The sequence below is a fragment of the Adiantum capillus-veneris genome, chromosome 16 (genome assembly GCF_014529385.1).
Source record: "Adiantum capillus-veneris isolate H3 chromosome 16, ASM1452938v2, whole genome shotgun sequence".
In the NCBI taxonomy this organism is placed as follows: domain Eukaryota; kingdom Viridiplantae; phylum Streptophyta; class Polypodiopsida; order Polypodiales; family Pteridaceae; genus Adiantum; species Adiantum capillus-veneris.
The window spans coordinates 130,894,468-130,911,746 of record NC_140946.1 but is presented as its reverse complement, the minus strand read 5'-3'; the positions used below and the strand labels follow the sequence as shown (position 1 = coordinate 130,911,746).

The window sequence follows — 17,279 nt, the reverse complement described above, 5'->3', positions numbered from 1 at the left end:
CATAGATCTTGGAGATGTAGCTTAAGTTATTGTACTAGTTAGCATATGTCAAAATTGTGCTAGTTAGCATTGTCCGGGACATGAAAAAGCATGACAGGTTAACATGCTTTCACCCCTCTAGCCATCCGTGCCGGCGCAGACAGCTACAGACAGTTTTTTTTTCATTCATGCTCGTCGAAGGTGTTCAAAATCCCTCAGGCTTCTTTGCCTCTCTCTAGCGATCAGCGCCTGGATGGAGAGAGAGAGAGAGAGAGAGAGAGAGAGAGAGAGAGAGAGAGAGAGAGAGAGAGAGAGAGAGAGAGAGAGAGAGAGAGAGAGAGAGAGAGAGAGAGAGAGAGAGAGAGAGAGAGAGAGAGAGAGAGAGAGAGAGAGAGAGAGAGAGAGAGAGAGAGAGAGAGAGAGCTAGCAACAGCCTTTTCTCTCAGCTTCCGAAACACCTTGTGGACGTGCTACTCTGCTCCTCTGGACGACTTCATAGAGCTCTTCCTGTTTGATATGTCCTTTCGGAGTCGGACAACCGTCCTTGCCAGCCTTGCCTTTCGGACAACCGTCCTTCCAACCTAATCATGGTCTTCTTTGTTCAGAACCTTGGGAAGGCGCCAGCCTTGCCATTCTCCCGAGTCCCTCATGATCCTTGCCCCCTTATAGTATCAGCTTGAAAGCCCCATTAGGGGTGCATCCCTGCAAGTGGAGCTTCAATTTATATCACTTAGGCACATCTTGATAGTATTCACCTGAGAGAGGGATTCGAATCAACTAGATATTCCTACAGTGGTTGACTCTCAGTCTTTGCCATTGCTTCTCGTTGTCCAAGCACATTAGTGCTACTGCATGCACTCCTTGGCCAACTCTACCTCTTGGACATGATGCCAACTCTAGCTGAGCTATGGATATATCGCCTCTCTGTTGAGCATCACCTCTAAGCCATGCTAGCAATTGTCAGCTCACCACGTCCCATGCAGCAAGCACATAAGACCAGGGAATGTCTACCGATGGTTGTCTTGTTGAGGAATTGGTTGAAGTATGCCTTGACCTATCGTGAAGTGGTTGCCATTGTGATGCAACGACTCATCTCTATGGATGGGAAAGTAAGGACGGACAAGTATTATTGTGATGGGTTTATGGATGTTGTGTCCATTGCAAAAACTGGAGGGAACTTCCGGTTGCTTTAGGATAGCAAGGGAAGATTCACTTTGCACTCCATCAGCCTTGAAGAGTCTAAGTACAAGCTATGCAAGGTCTGAGCTGCTTGCTTCGGTGAGAAGGGGATTCCCTACATCACTACATTTGATAGGTGCACCATTGACTATCTAGATCCCCTTATCAAGGCCAATGACACCATTAAAATTGAAATTGAGACTGGAAAGGCTGTAGAGTTCATCAAGTTTGACATTGGCAACATTGTTATGGTTACTGTGGTCGCAGCAGAGGCAGGATTGGGATTATCAAGCACCGTGAAAAGCATGAGGGAATTTTTGAAATTTTGCACGTACAAGATACTGCCGATCAAGAGTTTACCACCCAGCTTGGGAATGTGTTTACTATTGGTAAAGGAATAAAGCCTTGGCTGACACTACCAAGAGGCAAGGGTATTAAGCTGTCTAGTACTAGGGTCTCTTGACACAAAGAGTCTTTTGAATCAGGCTTGGCTTATGCTCATATGAAATTTTTGAGCTCAAGCTAATTTTGAATGCTATGATTTCTTTTACTTTTGGGACATTTTAATATGAGTGTATCCAAGCTTGTTATTAGGATTAAGGTTGTGCTTTTGATATCTCAAATGAGGAATTTTGAAGAGGTGTATCTAAGTTTTATATTGTGTTGTTATGGTGAGCAAGAGTCTTCAGAGCTGCTTTTTACTGAGAGAGAGAGAGAGAGAGAGAGAGAGAGAGAGAGAGAGAGAGAGAGAGAGAGAGAGAGAGAGAGAGAGAGAACAACTGTGTGGGAAAGCAGTTAGTATTATAGAGAACAAGAAGTTGATTTCAACATGCAGGAATCTAACTACAAATGACCATAAATGAAGAGAAGTGCATGATGAGGCAGGTCGATGCAGGCGATGGTGATCAGATGCAGCTTCTGTTGTTGCCGAAGATGATGCGGGCGATGTTGATGTTGAGGCCAGGGCAGGTAGTGAGGGATAGGTTGGGCAAGGTAAGCTTCACACATAGAGAGTCAGAGCCTAGCAGGCCAGCACCAGATTCAGTAGGGACGTGCAATGTAGTGCCGGAGGAGGCGGCTATGCTACGACACCACTCAGTTCGGCCATCTCCACCATTAGCACCAGAAACACTGCGACCATGCGCTTGCCAGAAGCCATCTCTCTCTCTCTCTTTTAAAAAGAGAAGGAAGCATCAATGCAAATTTTCTAAAGAAGTAGTACATGAGCGACCCCCCATCATGCTAGGTCGCTCATGTACTACTTTTTTAGAAAATTTGCATTGACGCCTCCTTCTCTTTTTGAGAGAGAGAGAGAGAGAGAGAGAGAGAGAGAGAGAGAGAGAGAGAGAGAGAGAGAGAGAGAGAGAGAGAGAGAGAGGAGAGTGAGGGTTTCTGTGTGTGTGTTGTTGCAGCCATCTCACTCGTCATCACTTTTCTCGCTCGTCGGCAAGCTCTGTAAAGTTGCCTTGCTATCACCTCTACCTCTCTCTTCTCGTCCATCCAGGTGCTTTTCGGTACAGGCCGTCCAATGCTCGGCTGTATCGTGCAACTTTGTTTCTATAGTATGAGGTTATTGTACGTGCAAGTGCCAGCTTCGATCGCTCAACCCTAGCCAATCCGAATCCGTATTCTTTAACAAAAAAATTGCTCAAACATATGAAGCCCAAGCGAGAAAAATCCAAGCCAAAGAAGAGTAGAAGTAGAGGCGATTATAGTTAAATAAATAGAGATTGAGCGAGAAGATAATATTTTCAAATATTATGTTACTTTTTTAAAGAGTAAACTTTGATCTTTTGGAATTTAGGAGGTAGTCTATCCTTAAAAAAATATTTTTGTTGTAGTGCATCAATATATAACAAACAATAAATATTCTGTTGATGATAAAATTTACTTATTGCGTACAAACACTTGCTCGGGTTTGTCTTTGCTCGGAAAAACTCACTCGGTGCATAGTAACACTCAGGAGGTCCAATGGGAGGATAGCAAGAGCAATTAGCAAGAGGGCTCGCCCAAGAGAGAGAGGGGGATGATTTTTGCAAGGCATTATCACACACACACACACTCTCACACAGTCTATGTGAGAAGCAAGAAAAAGACTATCTCTTCCCAAGCTTTAATGGAGAGCTCATCACCTACTGCAAGCTTGTGAGATAGAAGCCTACATTGACACACTCTTGGCATGTGGATGCAAATCCAACCAAGAGCCAAGCTTCAATGCATGCTCATCTCTTCTACCATGCTAATTACTAAGCTAAGCTATGCTAATATGAGTGATTATGTGAGGAGATGTACATCTTTCTTGTAAGATACTCCTTCTTCCTCTCAATCTACTCTCATACCCTGCTAGCTCTCACCATCTTCGAAGGTGTGTGAGGTCTTGGGTCTGAGACCGGGGATAATTGATGTTGTGTTTGCTAAGTGTTTTGCTTAGTGCATGAAGATTTCATCTTCATTGCACTAGCTAGTCTTGAAGGAACACAAAGAATTGTATTGTACAATGTCTCTCTTGATGGGAGAAACCATAATACAAAGCCTTTTGGAAGGGGGACCGGCTCCATGCAAATCCGGTCCTCAACTGTTGTCAATAGCTTAATTTCTCTCTCTTTTGAAAGTATTGTTCATGCTATCTAACTAGGTGTTATGTTTTTTGTTGCTCTCTCCACCCAAGCACTCCATTAATTCTCATTATGAATCTATTCTAATGAAATGCCCACTATGTTCATGTTAATTTCCGCTACTCACAAGTTTTTAGGCCATTAAATGTTACATTGGTATCAGAGCACAAGGTTTCTCTTTTCTTGCTCAAGAAGGGAGGTCCTCAAGCTAGCTATAAATGGTTGGTATTATTAATTGCCTGTGAGTAAGTAGAATAGGGATTTTTTAGCTTTGCAGTGCGCCTGCCTTTGTGCAGTTAACGGGGCATCACCGTCGAGAGCTATGGTATTAATATTGAGTCCTACGGGGCTTGCCTACGGCTTAACCACTATTGAGTTATTAGAAGCTTGACAGGAGCTAGTGCTGTTTTGGTGTTGAAAGACCCTCTCTTCTATTCCTTGCATTTAATGGTATTTGAGCCATGGGTATAGTAGCTTGAGTGCTTTTTCTAAAGGGGTAACGAGGAATAGCAACTAGGGCTTGAAGTGCCAAAGTACACCTAAAAATTTTACACCTAAAAGTTGTTAGAATGGCTGACAATAGTAAAGAGAGTGAAATTAATGTTGATAACTTTGATTTTGCTAATGAGCAAGCTACTAATGATGCTCCGATGCTTGTTAACTATCTTGTTTCTAGGCTTCAACAAGCCATGGGCAATCCATCTCTCCAAAGTGAAGTGAAACGGCAGCTCCGCGCTACGGGATTCTCCAAGCTCATCACCATGACGAGAAAACACCTAGGAAGCCTCCTTGTGAGACTCCCAAAAGAGGTCTCTCTCTGATTCGGGAAGAAGAAGAGAATCCATACGAAGGGCTCAAGAATTTACTTCTTGATGATGCATCTCCTTCCCAAAGGAGAATTGAAGAGCCTCAACCAAAGGAACGAGAAAGAAGTGAGTCTTCAGTCACCTCGGCGGAGATGGCTCCACGAAGACGGCGGGCTAAACGCTCTCCATCACCACCAAAGCAGAGAAGATCATCACACTCTTCTCCACACCATAATTCAAAGAGGGATGATAAAAAGCAACAGAAGAAAAAGGCGAGAAAGAGGACACCCTCTTCTCCATCTTCTTCATCCTCTTCCTCTCATGAAAGTGATGGTGAAGATGACAAAGATCAAGACAAGAAAAAGGCGAGAAAGAGGTCACCCTCTTCTCCACTATCTTCAAATTCTTCACCTTCTGAAGAAAGTGATGGTTCAACCTTTGAACCATCAAAAATAAGAGGTCATAGAAAATCCTATGCTGCATGGAAGAGGTCTTCCAAGCTGAAGAAATTCAAAGAGGGAGGGAAGAGCATCTCTTTCCTTACCTATGATGGTACCTTTGTTGCTACGGACAAAGTCTTGGCCTCTATCCAACAATTTGATGCGGCGTTTCGAGATGAGGGCTTCACGGAGTCGTCCAAGCTACGCCATGTAGCTATGCACTTTCAAAAGTCTGCTAGGCAATGGTGGTCTAGCCTACGAGCCAACGGTGAAGCTCCACGAACATGGAAAGCTTTAAGAGCTTCCATTATGAAGCAGTTTTTGGCCACCGATGCCAAAGACAAAGTACTCACCGAATGGCGAAGCTTAAAGCTCTCTCCCTATGAATCCATCCACAAATATGTAGACAAGTTTTGGGACCTACAACTCAAAGCCACTGTCTTCAAAAAGTTGGATTTTGGAGAGAAAAAGTAACAATTTTGCGGGCTTAACCGAAGAAATGGTGGAGTATGTCAACTCCCAAAGGCCACGTACCATACCGGCGGTAATACACCATACTATGGTGGCCTCTCGAATCAATTTCCAAACGGGGGCTAAAAGAAGTAAAAAGCCCACAGAAAACAAGGGTTCCAACGAGCCTAAGGGGAAGGACAATGTCCAAAAGTCTCCTAAGGGAAACTCCAACAAAGCTAAAGAGAACGGAGTTTACAAAGGTAAAAAAAAACTCTCTCCTGAAGAGCTTGAGCGTTATCGCAAGGATAATTGGTGTTTCAAGTGCGGCGAACAAGGGCATGCGTACCGTGCTTGTCCCCAAAAGAACAACCGCCAAGATCATCCTAGAGCTTCCTTGGTTGAAATCCAAGAGGAGGAGACTCACCAAACTCACCACAAAGGATCTCCTCTATGCCATGCTTGGGGAAAGGTAACAGAACATGATGCTTTTATTATCTTTGACCCTGGTTCTACTCACAGTTTTATATCGATAGTGTTGGCCACCCAGCTAGGCATACAAGCTTACGAGATGGGAGATGTCCTACCCGCAGACAGTGCCTTCAAGGGGCAAGAAGCTTCAGTCACTCCCTTAATCGAGAAATTGAGGATTCATGTCCAAGGCTATGTGGACAAAGAGGACTTCTTTATCTCTCCTCTCAAGCATGAGGATGTAATCCTAGGGGCACCATGGTTTGATGTCCTGGTTGCCAATGTTAAATTCCCTGAAAGGAGAATCTCCTTTAAGTTCAGGGAAAAAGACATGTATATAAATGCTAAGGAAATGGGTAAAACTATCCCCATTGTACATACACCAGCTTTCAACAAGTCAATAAAGAGCTCTATTTCCGTGTACATGAATTTTGTTAAAGATTCTCAAAATGAACCTAATGCCTTACCAAAAGAAAATAAAAGCAACCAAAAGGAATTAGAGTTATCCAATTTTCTCAAGGGGTTTCAAGATGTTTTTATTGACAACATCCCTTGTGAGCTACCTCCTAAACGAGGTAATGATGACCATGCAATTGAACTTCTTCCAGGAAGTTCACCGCCTAACAAACCTCCTTATAGAGTTTCTCAAGCTCAACAAGAGGAGATTATGCGGCAAGTGCATGAGTTACTTGAGAAGGGCATGGTTAGGCCTAGCTCATCTCCATTTTGCTCACCTATGCTATTAGTGAAAAAGAAAGACGGCACATATCATATGTGTGTTGACTATGGAGCACTAAATAGGATCACTATCAAGAATAGGTTTCCCGTTCCACGGGTAGAAGACCTATTTGATAAGCTACAAGGATTGACCTACTTGAGTAGGATTGACCTAAAAAGTGGCTATCATCAAATAAGGATAGTTGATCAAGACATTGTAAAGACTGCATTTCACACCACATTTGGTCTTTATGAATACATTGTCATGCCTTTTGTCTTGACCAATGCACCAGCCACATTCAACCGCTTGATGGAGAAGTTGTTCAGGCCTCATCAAACCTTCACTGGAGTGTTTTGATGATATTATCATCTACTCTAATTCATTAGACGAACACAAGCAACACCTCCAGGTAATATTTCAAGTTTTGAGAGAGAATAAACTTTATGTTAATCGAAAGAAAAGTGAATTTTTCTTGCAAGAGATTCTGTATTTAGGTCACATTATCTCTCAAGATGGCATCCAAATGGATCCATCAAAGTTAGAGGTAATAAAAGGATGGCCTAAACCAAGGACTCTTCATGAACTAAGAAGCTTTATAGGTACGTGTGCATACTATAGACGCTTCATAGAAAAGTTCTCACAAATTGCGGGACCATTACATGACCTAACAAAGAAAATCGTTAGGTATACATGGTCTGCTAAGGAGAACAATGCTTTCAAAAAGCTTAAAGAAAAGCTTATCTCTCAACCTGTGCTTTACACTACCGGACCTCTCAAAACCATTTGAGGTCCAATGTGATGCTTGTGGTGATTGCCTTGGAGCTGTTCTGCTCCAAGAAAGGCACGCCATAGGCTATGAGAGTCGAAGGCTCGACCCTGTTGAGCAAGCTCTAGGCATATATGAAAAGGAAATCCTTGTAGTTCTACATGCCTTAGAGTCATGGAAGCACTATTTATTGGGGACTCCTTTCATTCTGCGACGAACGGATCACCAAAGCCTTGAGTACTTCATGACGCAGACCAACCTCTCCGACAAACAAATGAGGTGGGAAAATTTTCTTTCGCAATTTCATTTTCATATTGCTCACATTGCTGGCAAAAGCATAATCAAGTAGCTGATGCACTCTCAAGACGGCCGAGAGTGAATGCGGTTTCCATAGCAACTCACAATGATCTATCTTCAATGATAGATGAGTATGCTATTGATCCCGATTTTAGAGATGTGATTTCAGCCCTTGAATTGGGGAAGAAAGAAGAACCATTTACCTTACAAGATGGTTATCTTCTCTACGCAATATACTATGTGTTACTAACTCACTACGTGAGAAAGTAATGTATGAATCACATGCTCCACCTTATGCGGGGCATAGAGGGATTCAGTCTACCTTAAAGGGAATTGAAACATATTTCTATTGGCCTACCATGAAAGTGAACATACAAGAGTATGTTTCTAAATGTGTGGTATGCCAAGAGACAAAATTTGATAGAGGGAAGCAACTTGGATTGCTTCAACCCTTTCCAATCCCTAATTCACCATGGGAGAGCATATCCATGGATTTTATCTTTGGATTGCCTAAGTCTATCCATGGGAATACGGGAATATGGATGATAGTAGACAGGTTCAGTAAACAAGCTCATTTTATACCTGTCAAAAACACTATCAAAGCCCATCAAATGGCAACCCTCTTCATTTCACAAGTTTTCAAGTACCATGGCTTGCCAATGTCCATAGTGTCGGATAGAGATCCTAGAATGACCAGTAATTTCTGGAAGGGTCTCTTTAAGAATTTAGGGACAAGGCTAAACTTCTCTTTGGCCTATCATCCACAAACGGGTGGCCAAAGTGAAATAGCTAACCTAACCATTCTTGATCTACTAAAAGTCTATGTAACGGAAGTAGATCAAAGATCCCAATGGGAGAAGTACTTACCCTTAGTGGAGTATGCTTACAATAACATTGTACATACTTCCACGGGAAAATCACTTTTCGAGGTAATTGAGGGGAGATAAAAAAGTCCCTTTCTACTTAAGGTACATGGGAAGATCTTCGCTGCAGATAAGTATAGCCGGGACCTACAAGAATCTTTTCAAAAGATTAAGGATACTATCTCTATCTCATAGCAAAGACTCGATTAAGGCACAAGCCTTTAAAGAAAATGATTGGGTCTTATTAAAGTTTTCCAAGGCTCGATTAAGGCACACGACGGGCAAGAATCCTAAGGGACACCAAAAGTACTATGCTAAACTAACAAAAAGGTACTATGGTCCTTTCCAAATTCTTAGGCCAATCAATGAGATGGTCTATCAACTCAAGTTGCCCAATCATTGGCTCATACACAATGCTTTCCATGTGAGCCTATTAAAGCTTTACAAAGGAGAGCCACCTCAAGAACCAACTATTGAAGACCCACCGAAGATCGAGGACCAAGAGGAGGACTATCCGATGATATCTTATTAAATTTAACAATTATCCTTTTGAAGATGCTAGATGGATGCAAGGCATACAATTAAAGGAAAAACTAAACCTTGTCAATGCTTACAATGCTTCCCAAGAGTAAGCAAATGTACAAAATGTTAAGAATGAACAAAGTTTTTGTGTTATAAGACTCTCTTTTTCTTTATTGTGCACAAAAATGAAGTAGTATGCATGCTTAGATCAAGTTTGTGGAGACAACGTCTCCCAAACACCAAGTAGAGCTTGTCACTCTACTATGGAAGATTGATAGAACTAATGTGCAGACATGCTTGCGGCAGCCTCAGGCTCTCAAGCGCCAAATGGACTAGTCATCCATTGTGGAATGATGTCGTAGGGTAACATAGGGATCCTCTACCCGCTAAGAAAAGGACTCATGAATATGCTTTATCTTCTCTACACCATAGTCGAGGATGACTATGATTTCAAGAGAGAGATAATGTCATAATAATCAATATCTAATTCTCCTAAATGATTTTCTCATGTTAAACTGATCATTTAATATGGGGAAGTGCCAGGGGAGAAAAAGCTAGAATATTGGGTAGGCTAGCAGACCGGCCGCAATAGGGATCCAAAGCAGGGAAAATAGGGATCCAAAGGGGGGGCCATCTGCAAAAGAGACATGTGCAAAAATGGGCTAAAAAGACCCTAAGGTTCAGCCCCCATTAAGACTTCCAAAATGCTAAAGTTCCAAAATTCAAAGGTTGTGTCCAAAGGTCAACCATAGGGGAATTGGATGCTTTGTGTGTGTCCAAAAATGTCTTTGCAAATCCCTACATAGGAGGGGGCGAGCCTAGCATGTAGGGGATGAGAGAGAAAGCAACACACACACACACACAAGCTCCCTTTACACAAAAGGAATGAGGGACACATGTCAGCTCCCTAGGCCAGATGACCACAAGGTGTACCCAATTCCTATTGGATGGCCTTGGAGGTGGACCAATGAGAATTAGGCTAGAGTAAATCTAGTTTAATTAATTTAAAAACACTTAATAAAAGAACCAATGATAATTAAGTCCTCTAGAAGACTATTGGACAGTCTCCCAAGGGGTCCAATGAGCATTCATCAGCCCAATGGCTTGCCTGATTCCTATTGGCCAGGAGGCAAAGGGGTCCAATGAGAGTTTAGTTGAATTATTAAATTACCTAAAGCTCTCCCAAAAGGGGAAAGGGGGACACATCTCAGAAGGCTATCACTTATGCTGCTTAATAGTCATTGGCTAGCCCTGGGGAGGTTCAATGGGAGGATAGCAAGAGCAATTAGCAAGAGGGCTCGCCCAAGAGAGAGAGGGGGCTGATTTTTGCAAGGCATTATCACACACACACTTTCACACAGTCTATGTGAGAAGCAAGAAAAATACTATCTCTTCCCAAGCTTTAACACTAGGTTGGTAATGGGACACTTTTATGTCGTGGGACACTTGTATGTCCTATTAAGTGACCATTTTCCTTGAATTATGTCAAGAGTTTCAAAATGGATTTTGAGGTGCTATCTATCTTGAAAGTTGTCTCATGAGCTGAAAAAAACTCAACATTTTTTTGGAATATCAATTCCATCTTTAACCTTGTCCTTGCACAACATTTCACAACCTAAACTGTGTGAAAAAACGGGTCCTGTTTTTGGATTTTTTCAACTTTTTGCGACTATACCACTCTAGAATTCATATTTGTGAGGTCTATAATGCTGGATAACTATCTTTAGTAGTTCTCAACATGTCCTGATGCTTCTAGGGAGAAATAAATGTTAAAGTTGTAAGTTATGACCAAATTATAAAAATTATCAAATCCTGTTTTTTAGCCAATTTTAGCTCTTCTATGATTTTTTTGGTGGCTTTCATGATATCCAAATGCAGTTTTGGTTTTCTATGTCGCATATTGTAACATAAAGCTAATATTCCTTGAGTTTTGGGGTACCTAATATCCTATTTTGCATAGTAGACAACGATGGTTGATTTTTTCAATTATCGAAGAAAACGAAACATTCTAGTATATCAAGTATAGCTTTTTCAATATTGTTAGTTTCTTGTGACAGCTACATGCATTTTGTAGGTAGTAACCATATCTAGTCATAAGTATCAAATTTGGCTAGATATTGAATAGTTTCTATGGGATTCTACGACTCATAATGTTGAACCCAATTTTTTCATGTTTGCTGTATTTAGCACTTCATCTTTGTCCCCAAGATTCCCCATGGTAAGAGATGTATTATTCTTTTTACATGCTCCATGGCTTCTTATGAACCTAAAGGACAATAGGGAGCTAATAAAACATGCATATATTATTCGTATTGAGCGTGGCTATAGAAACTTTGATGATAGGTTTGCAGAATGGTAAAAATTCAACTTTTTTGTACCTATTTCTTTTGGAAAAACAAAAAATAGTGAGTGAGAAGCAATCATATGTTTTGATCACCAACCCATTGAAGTTAACTAGGGAATTTATCTCAAGTCCTAGAAAAATCCCTAATCTTATTTTTATGCAACAAAACGTAAGAAATGACTGTTTTGATGAAAATGTACTGGTCCATCAACTTTGGAGGCTTGGTGTGACCAAAAGATGAGAAATTTTACAAGTTTCTTATTTTTTCCATGTGTAGTAGTCCTTGAACTATAAACTCATGAAAGGATTTTACAAAATGATTGGATCTACTATGGTTTTGGAGGTTTTTTTCAAAACCCTGAAAGGACACTTTTATGTCCTGTTAGGTTACCAACCTAGTGTTAATGGAGAGCTCATCACCTACTGCAAGCTTGTGAGATAGAAGCCTACATCGACACACTCTTGGCATGTGGATGAAAATCCAACCAAGAGCCAAGCTTCAATGCATGCTCATCTCCTCTACCATGCTAAGTACTAAGCTAAGCTATGCTAATATGATTGATTATGTGAGGAGATGTACATCTTTCTCGTAAGATACTCCTTCTTCCTCTCAATCTACTCTCATACCCTGCTAGCTCTCACCATCTCGAAGGTGTGTGAGGTCTTGGGTCTGAGACTGGGGATAATTGATGTTGTGTTTGCTAAGTGTTTTTCTTAGTGCATGAAGCTTTCATCTTCATTGCACTAGCTAGTCTTGAAGGAACACAAAGAATTGTATTGTACAATGTCTCTCTTGATGGGAGAAACCATAATACAAAGCCTTTTGGAAGGGGGACGCGCTCGATGCAAATCCGGTCCTCAACTATTGTCAATAGCTTAATTTCTCTCTCTTTTGAAAGTATTGTTCATGCTATCTAACTAGGTGTTATGCTTTTTGTTGCTCTCTCCACCCAAGCACTCTTGTAATTCTCATTAGGAATCTATTCTAATGAAATGCCCACTATGTTCATGCTAATTTCCGCTACACAAAAGGTTTTAGGGCATTAAATGTTACACCTCGTCTTGCTTGTCTTTGTCTGATCAATGTAGCATTCATACAAGCTTCCCATCTTGCCTCTGTGCTACTCCTTCGCTATTGCCTCGCCATGCCCCTCATTTTTGTCTTTTGTTCACATTGAGCCCCACACACAAGGTGAATGGTGCTAGAGTTTCATAAAACCCATCCACACACAAGCAAACATCAGGGCACATACACTAATTACAAGATTAAGAACCGTCTTAATCAACCTAATTAGTGATCTTAAATATCGCAAATTGAATGCTCATAGAAGGATAGGAGTGACTCATAAGTAAGAAGTCATCACACACACTCAAATCTAGAATAATGAGAAAGGTGAAACTACTTCATGACATAATGGAATAGAAGAATTGAAAGTAATGAAGAAAGTAGAGACTAGATTAAGAATGCTCTCTAATTACAATGGATTAGCACTAGCCTCTTAAGCATGGGAATTAAGCTCAAGGCTAAGCCATCCATAGAGTGAACACTCAAAAGAGAGAGAGCTCTCAAAAGTCGATCCTCAAGAGTGGATACTTGAGAATGAAGATTCCTTGCATAAAGGCTTCCTTATAAAGGATTTCACCACAATCCCTTCTACTATGGGTTTAAGTTTGAGCCCTCTAGTGATCATTTACACTTTCGGAACTCCCAATGAGCCCAAGACTTAAACAATGTAAGTTGGAAATATTGTGCAATCCATAGCACATCTCCCGCTTGATGCATAATTGGTGTAGCCTGTGTTAGCCACTGCTAACACTACCCTCCTTACTACCACCGTACTCCTGCTATTTGATCACCTATCCCTCTCTCTCTCTCTCTCTCTCTCTCTCTCATGCTCATAGGCCAACATAATAAGAAGATAAGGGAAGAGAAAGCTTCATACGTTCAAAATAATTCAAAAAACTATTTTTGACACCGGATCTATGGGTTGGGTATGTCCCTTTCACATACGGTGCCCACATTCAGTCAATTGAGGCTAAACAAGTTTTCTATGTAGTCTAGTGCACCACTCATCGACCGTCACCAACCCTAGACTATAGACCTATGGGATTGACAAGCCCATTCCATAATTGAATACATATTAAAAATTATGAAGATAACATGCAAAGTTAATAGCTCTCATCTATGCTTGCACCTTGAAGGTGAGTGGCCTCGCAAGGGAGAGAATTCACGATGTGATTGCAAGTTGGGGTTGTTGCAAAAATATGCCGTGTTTGATTGTGTTTTGATTGCTCAATTAAGCGAATTGGTGGCCATTGGAGAACCATGTTGTGCTAGGAAGTGCCTTGGTTGGTATGTATGCCATATGTGGTGTCCTTTGAGGGCAATGGCCGCCCAAAAGTCAAACTCAAAGGCAACTCGTAGTGGGGTTCAATGTGAACAAAACAAAAAAAATGAATGCCACATGTGGTGTCCTTTAGCAATGGTCACCCAAAACTCAAACTCAGTAGCTTTTGATGAAGTTCCTTGATTGGAATGTGGTGATTGGAGAGGCCAACACCAATGCAATTAGTGTGTGCTTGTGGTGAGTGTGCTTTGGGATTCTAGTCTATGGTAAGTTGGACTTTGGTGGGATTAATGTGTAGGTGATGCTTGATTGATGATATGATTAGAGTTAGTGATTCATGGCTAATCTCTATTGCATTGGATGAGCATATTCTTGAATCCCTCATTTGATACATCCGATGCTGGTGCTTCCATGCCCTAGCCAGGTTGTCGATTGCAAAATTGATAATTTTGTTGGTCTTGGGTTGATTAGGCTATGCTACAATTGCCCCCAACATTTGGCGACGTTGTCGGGGATCGATAACCTAAGTTAGTGAGTATAGGATGTTTAGAATAGAGTAATTTCATTACTAATTTCATTACTAATTTCATTGGTTTTTGAGTGTTTGTAGCTCAATTTTGTTTTGATTTGATGATGTTTGTGCAAGTAATTGAAGCTATTTTTTAAGTTTTGAATACCCCAAACCCTCAATTTCACTAACTTCTCACTAACCATTGCTAATTTTGCTTCATTTCTATGCTAATTATACTAATTCCATTCCAATTTTCACTAATTTTTTACTAGCTTTGCTAACCGAGATGCTAACATTTAATGTGTAATGTATGTTCAATCCCCTTTTAAGAGGTGGAATCATCACTCTGAACAAGTTAATTGTGCTAATTTATGCCTAATTTGATGATTTGAGTGTTTGACTTTTGGCCTACAATGGTCAATTTTGGAGTCGATTTGATGGTGCACAGTGCAATGATGCCCCTTCGCGTGGAGCAAAGGAATATCTTGGAGTGTGATTATGATGTAAGTGCACTCACTTTTTCATGTCTATTCTTGATTGATTAATGTGGTTCAATGTGTGCTAATTATTTGCTAAAATTAGATGTGTAAATCAATTGACTTATACTTTGCACCTAATTTGATTCACTTGGAATGAAATTGATGGTCAAATTTTGGCTAATGAACTTTTTGTGTGTCAAGACAATGCTTAATTCTCATCAAGAATTCATGTGTGTGCATAAAAATCATTGTGTGTGTAAGACACCAAAGAGGAAAAAACTGCCAAAAAATTCAAGTGTGTGTGCATGCATAGAAATTGATTAAATTGATGATACATGAGTATGTAATCATGTCATTGATGTGTGTGGTAAGCTAATTCAATCATTGGATAAGCATAAATGCCAAAAAATTGTGCAAAATTTGAGTGCATGTGCCCATCCAAGACCACTTGATTTTCAATGATTGATGGTCAATTGGGGCTTACACCTAATTGAGCCAAATTTAGACTTTTGTGCTTAATTTTTGTGTGTGTGCATTGTTTAATTAGGTCAAAATAGTGTTAATTGTTTAGAAATTGAGCATGTATGCATTCACTTATGCTTGATTGAGTTTGCAATTTGAGCATTGCAATCAGGAATTTGATGGAGTTTTTGCATATAATTTTAATCTAAATTTGGGTGTGCCTAGCCAATGGCATGAGCTATCCAATGAGAAAATGAATGATTGGTGCCACCATTAATAGTGATGATTGAAAGACCTAAAAGGTTGATGTGTATGATTGACTTGGGATGATTTAGTTGATACTCAATTGAAAATGATTCTATAAGAATGACCATTTTCGTGTATGTCTATTTGATTGGATATGGTAAAAATTTCATTGAGTTTTGACTTTGCAATGCCATAATCAATTGGCTGTAGCCATGCAAACCATAATGATAGATCCAATTGGATTTGGATGATTGAAACTATTAGATATGAGCAATTTAAGATTGCAATGATGAATCTCCCTATACCTAATCTATAGACATAGAGCTATATGTCTACACCCAGTCTACACCTAATGTACATTGTGTCTCTAGACTTATATTTAATCTATACAGCTTTCTATATCTACAACTAATAGAAGTAGATTAGGTGTAGAGAGAGTATAGGTACATATACAGATAGATACATATATACATGTGCATACACATATAATTTATTAGACCTAAGTAGGGACTAAAAGTCCCAATAGTCTAGTGGCATCTCTGTAGATATCATCACAATCTCAATCGTGGTAAAATTGAGGATACGTTGTGGTAATCCATACATGAGTGGATCAAATACATGGGTTTAGATTTAGATGATGCTACTTGTAGAGATATTTTGAAAGATGATTTATAAATATTTTTTATACTTTATTTTACAAAAGTTTTTTTCATGTCACACATTCATCACTCTCTCTCTCTCTCTCTCTCTCTCTCTCTCTCTCTCTCTCTCTCTCTCTTTGTCGCTATCTATCTATCTATCTATCTCTATAGTTTTATCAAGCATGCTAATTTATGTTAATCAAGTCGGTTTGATCAATTTAATGAGAAAACATCGTTCTTTTTTTTAAAAGAATTATTTGCAAAAAAGAAATTCTTTGTAATTTTTTAGAAAATAGAAGGATGTACTCAAATTTGCATATTTTGGCTACGAAGCATTTCACAATAATACTAGAGTTAATAATGCCGGTTATAATCTCTCCCTTTTTCACATCCACCTTCACACATTTTCTTTTGTTGTTGTTCTGAAGAGTTATGGGTGTAAGTAAAGCCAGCTTTTTGTGTTGTGTGCAGTGTGAGACTGCTTCTGCTACTCAAGAATGCTTTGAAGAAGAGCTCCTTTATTGTGCTCCTTAACACCTCTTCATATCAAGAGAGATTGTCAACACCACTATGTAAAGCCTTTCAAAATATGCGACAAATGCAAGGATGTAGTCTCTCGGGTGAAACGCGTGGAGTGTTTGGAAAAAGAGTGCAAGTCAATGTTAGGGTACGATGTCTTTCTTACTTGCGGACCAACATTAGTGACAAAGGTGTTATAGAATTGACATTTCATTACTTATTGCAGCTGACAGGTGGAAAAGACTAGACCCAGCTTGACCTATGGAAATGTATTTGTATATCATGTACATTTTATTATTCAAGTGCTCTTTTATGAGCTTTGGCCAATTATGACCGGCCGGCTAGTTTGTACTCACTTTGACCATTCAAGAATCTATAAATTAAATACGTGCAAGAGGGAAATGGTCACTCTTGCACGGGGGGAGATTGCACCCAGTGTCCGTCTCATTCTTCTCTCTCGTCGTGCCAGGCATAGCACTCCTCTCTAGGAGGTGCGCCTGCACGTGCTCTCTCGTTCTATCACGCTCTCTTTCTCTCTCTGCTCCTGTACAGCTTGGATTATGCGTTATGCGATTTGAGGTATGCAGATTTGTTCGTTTCATGGCTTGTAGTATATTGTTTTT

The 17,279-nt window shown here is 40.2% G+C and overlaps 1 protein-coding gene across 1 annotated transcript; it reads left to right on the top strand.

The window, feature by feature from the left end:
- The first annotated feature begins 956 nt into the window (after positions 1–956).
- On the top strand, positions 957–16,671 carry LOC147439872 (uncharacterized). The gene is made up of 4 exons (XM_086484074.1): positions 957–1,088; positions 1,266–1,547; positions 2,044–2,301; positions 16,609–16,671. The coding sequence occupies exons 1-4, from the start codon at positions 957–959 to the stop codon at positions 16,669–16,671; spliced, it is 735 nt and encodes a 244-aa protein (XP_086340200.1).
- Positions 16,672–17,279: the final 608 nt, after the last annotated feature.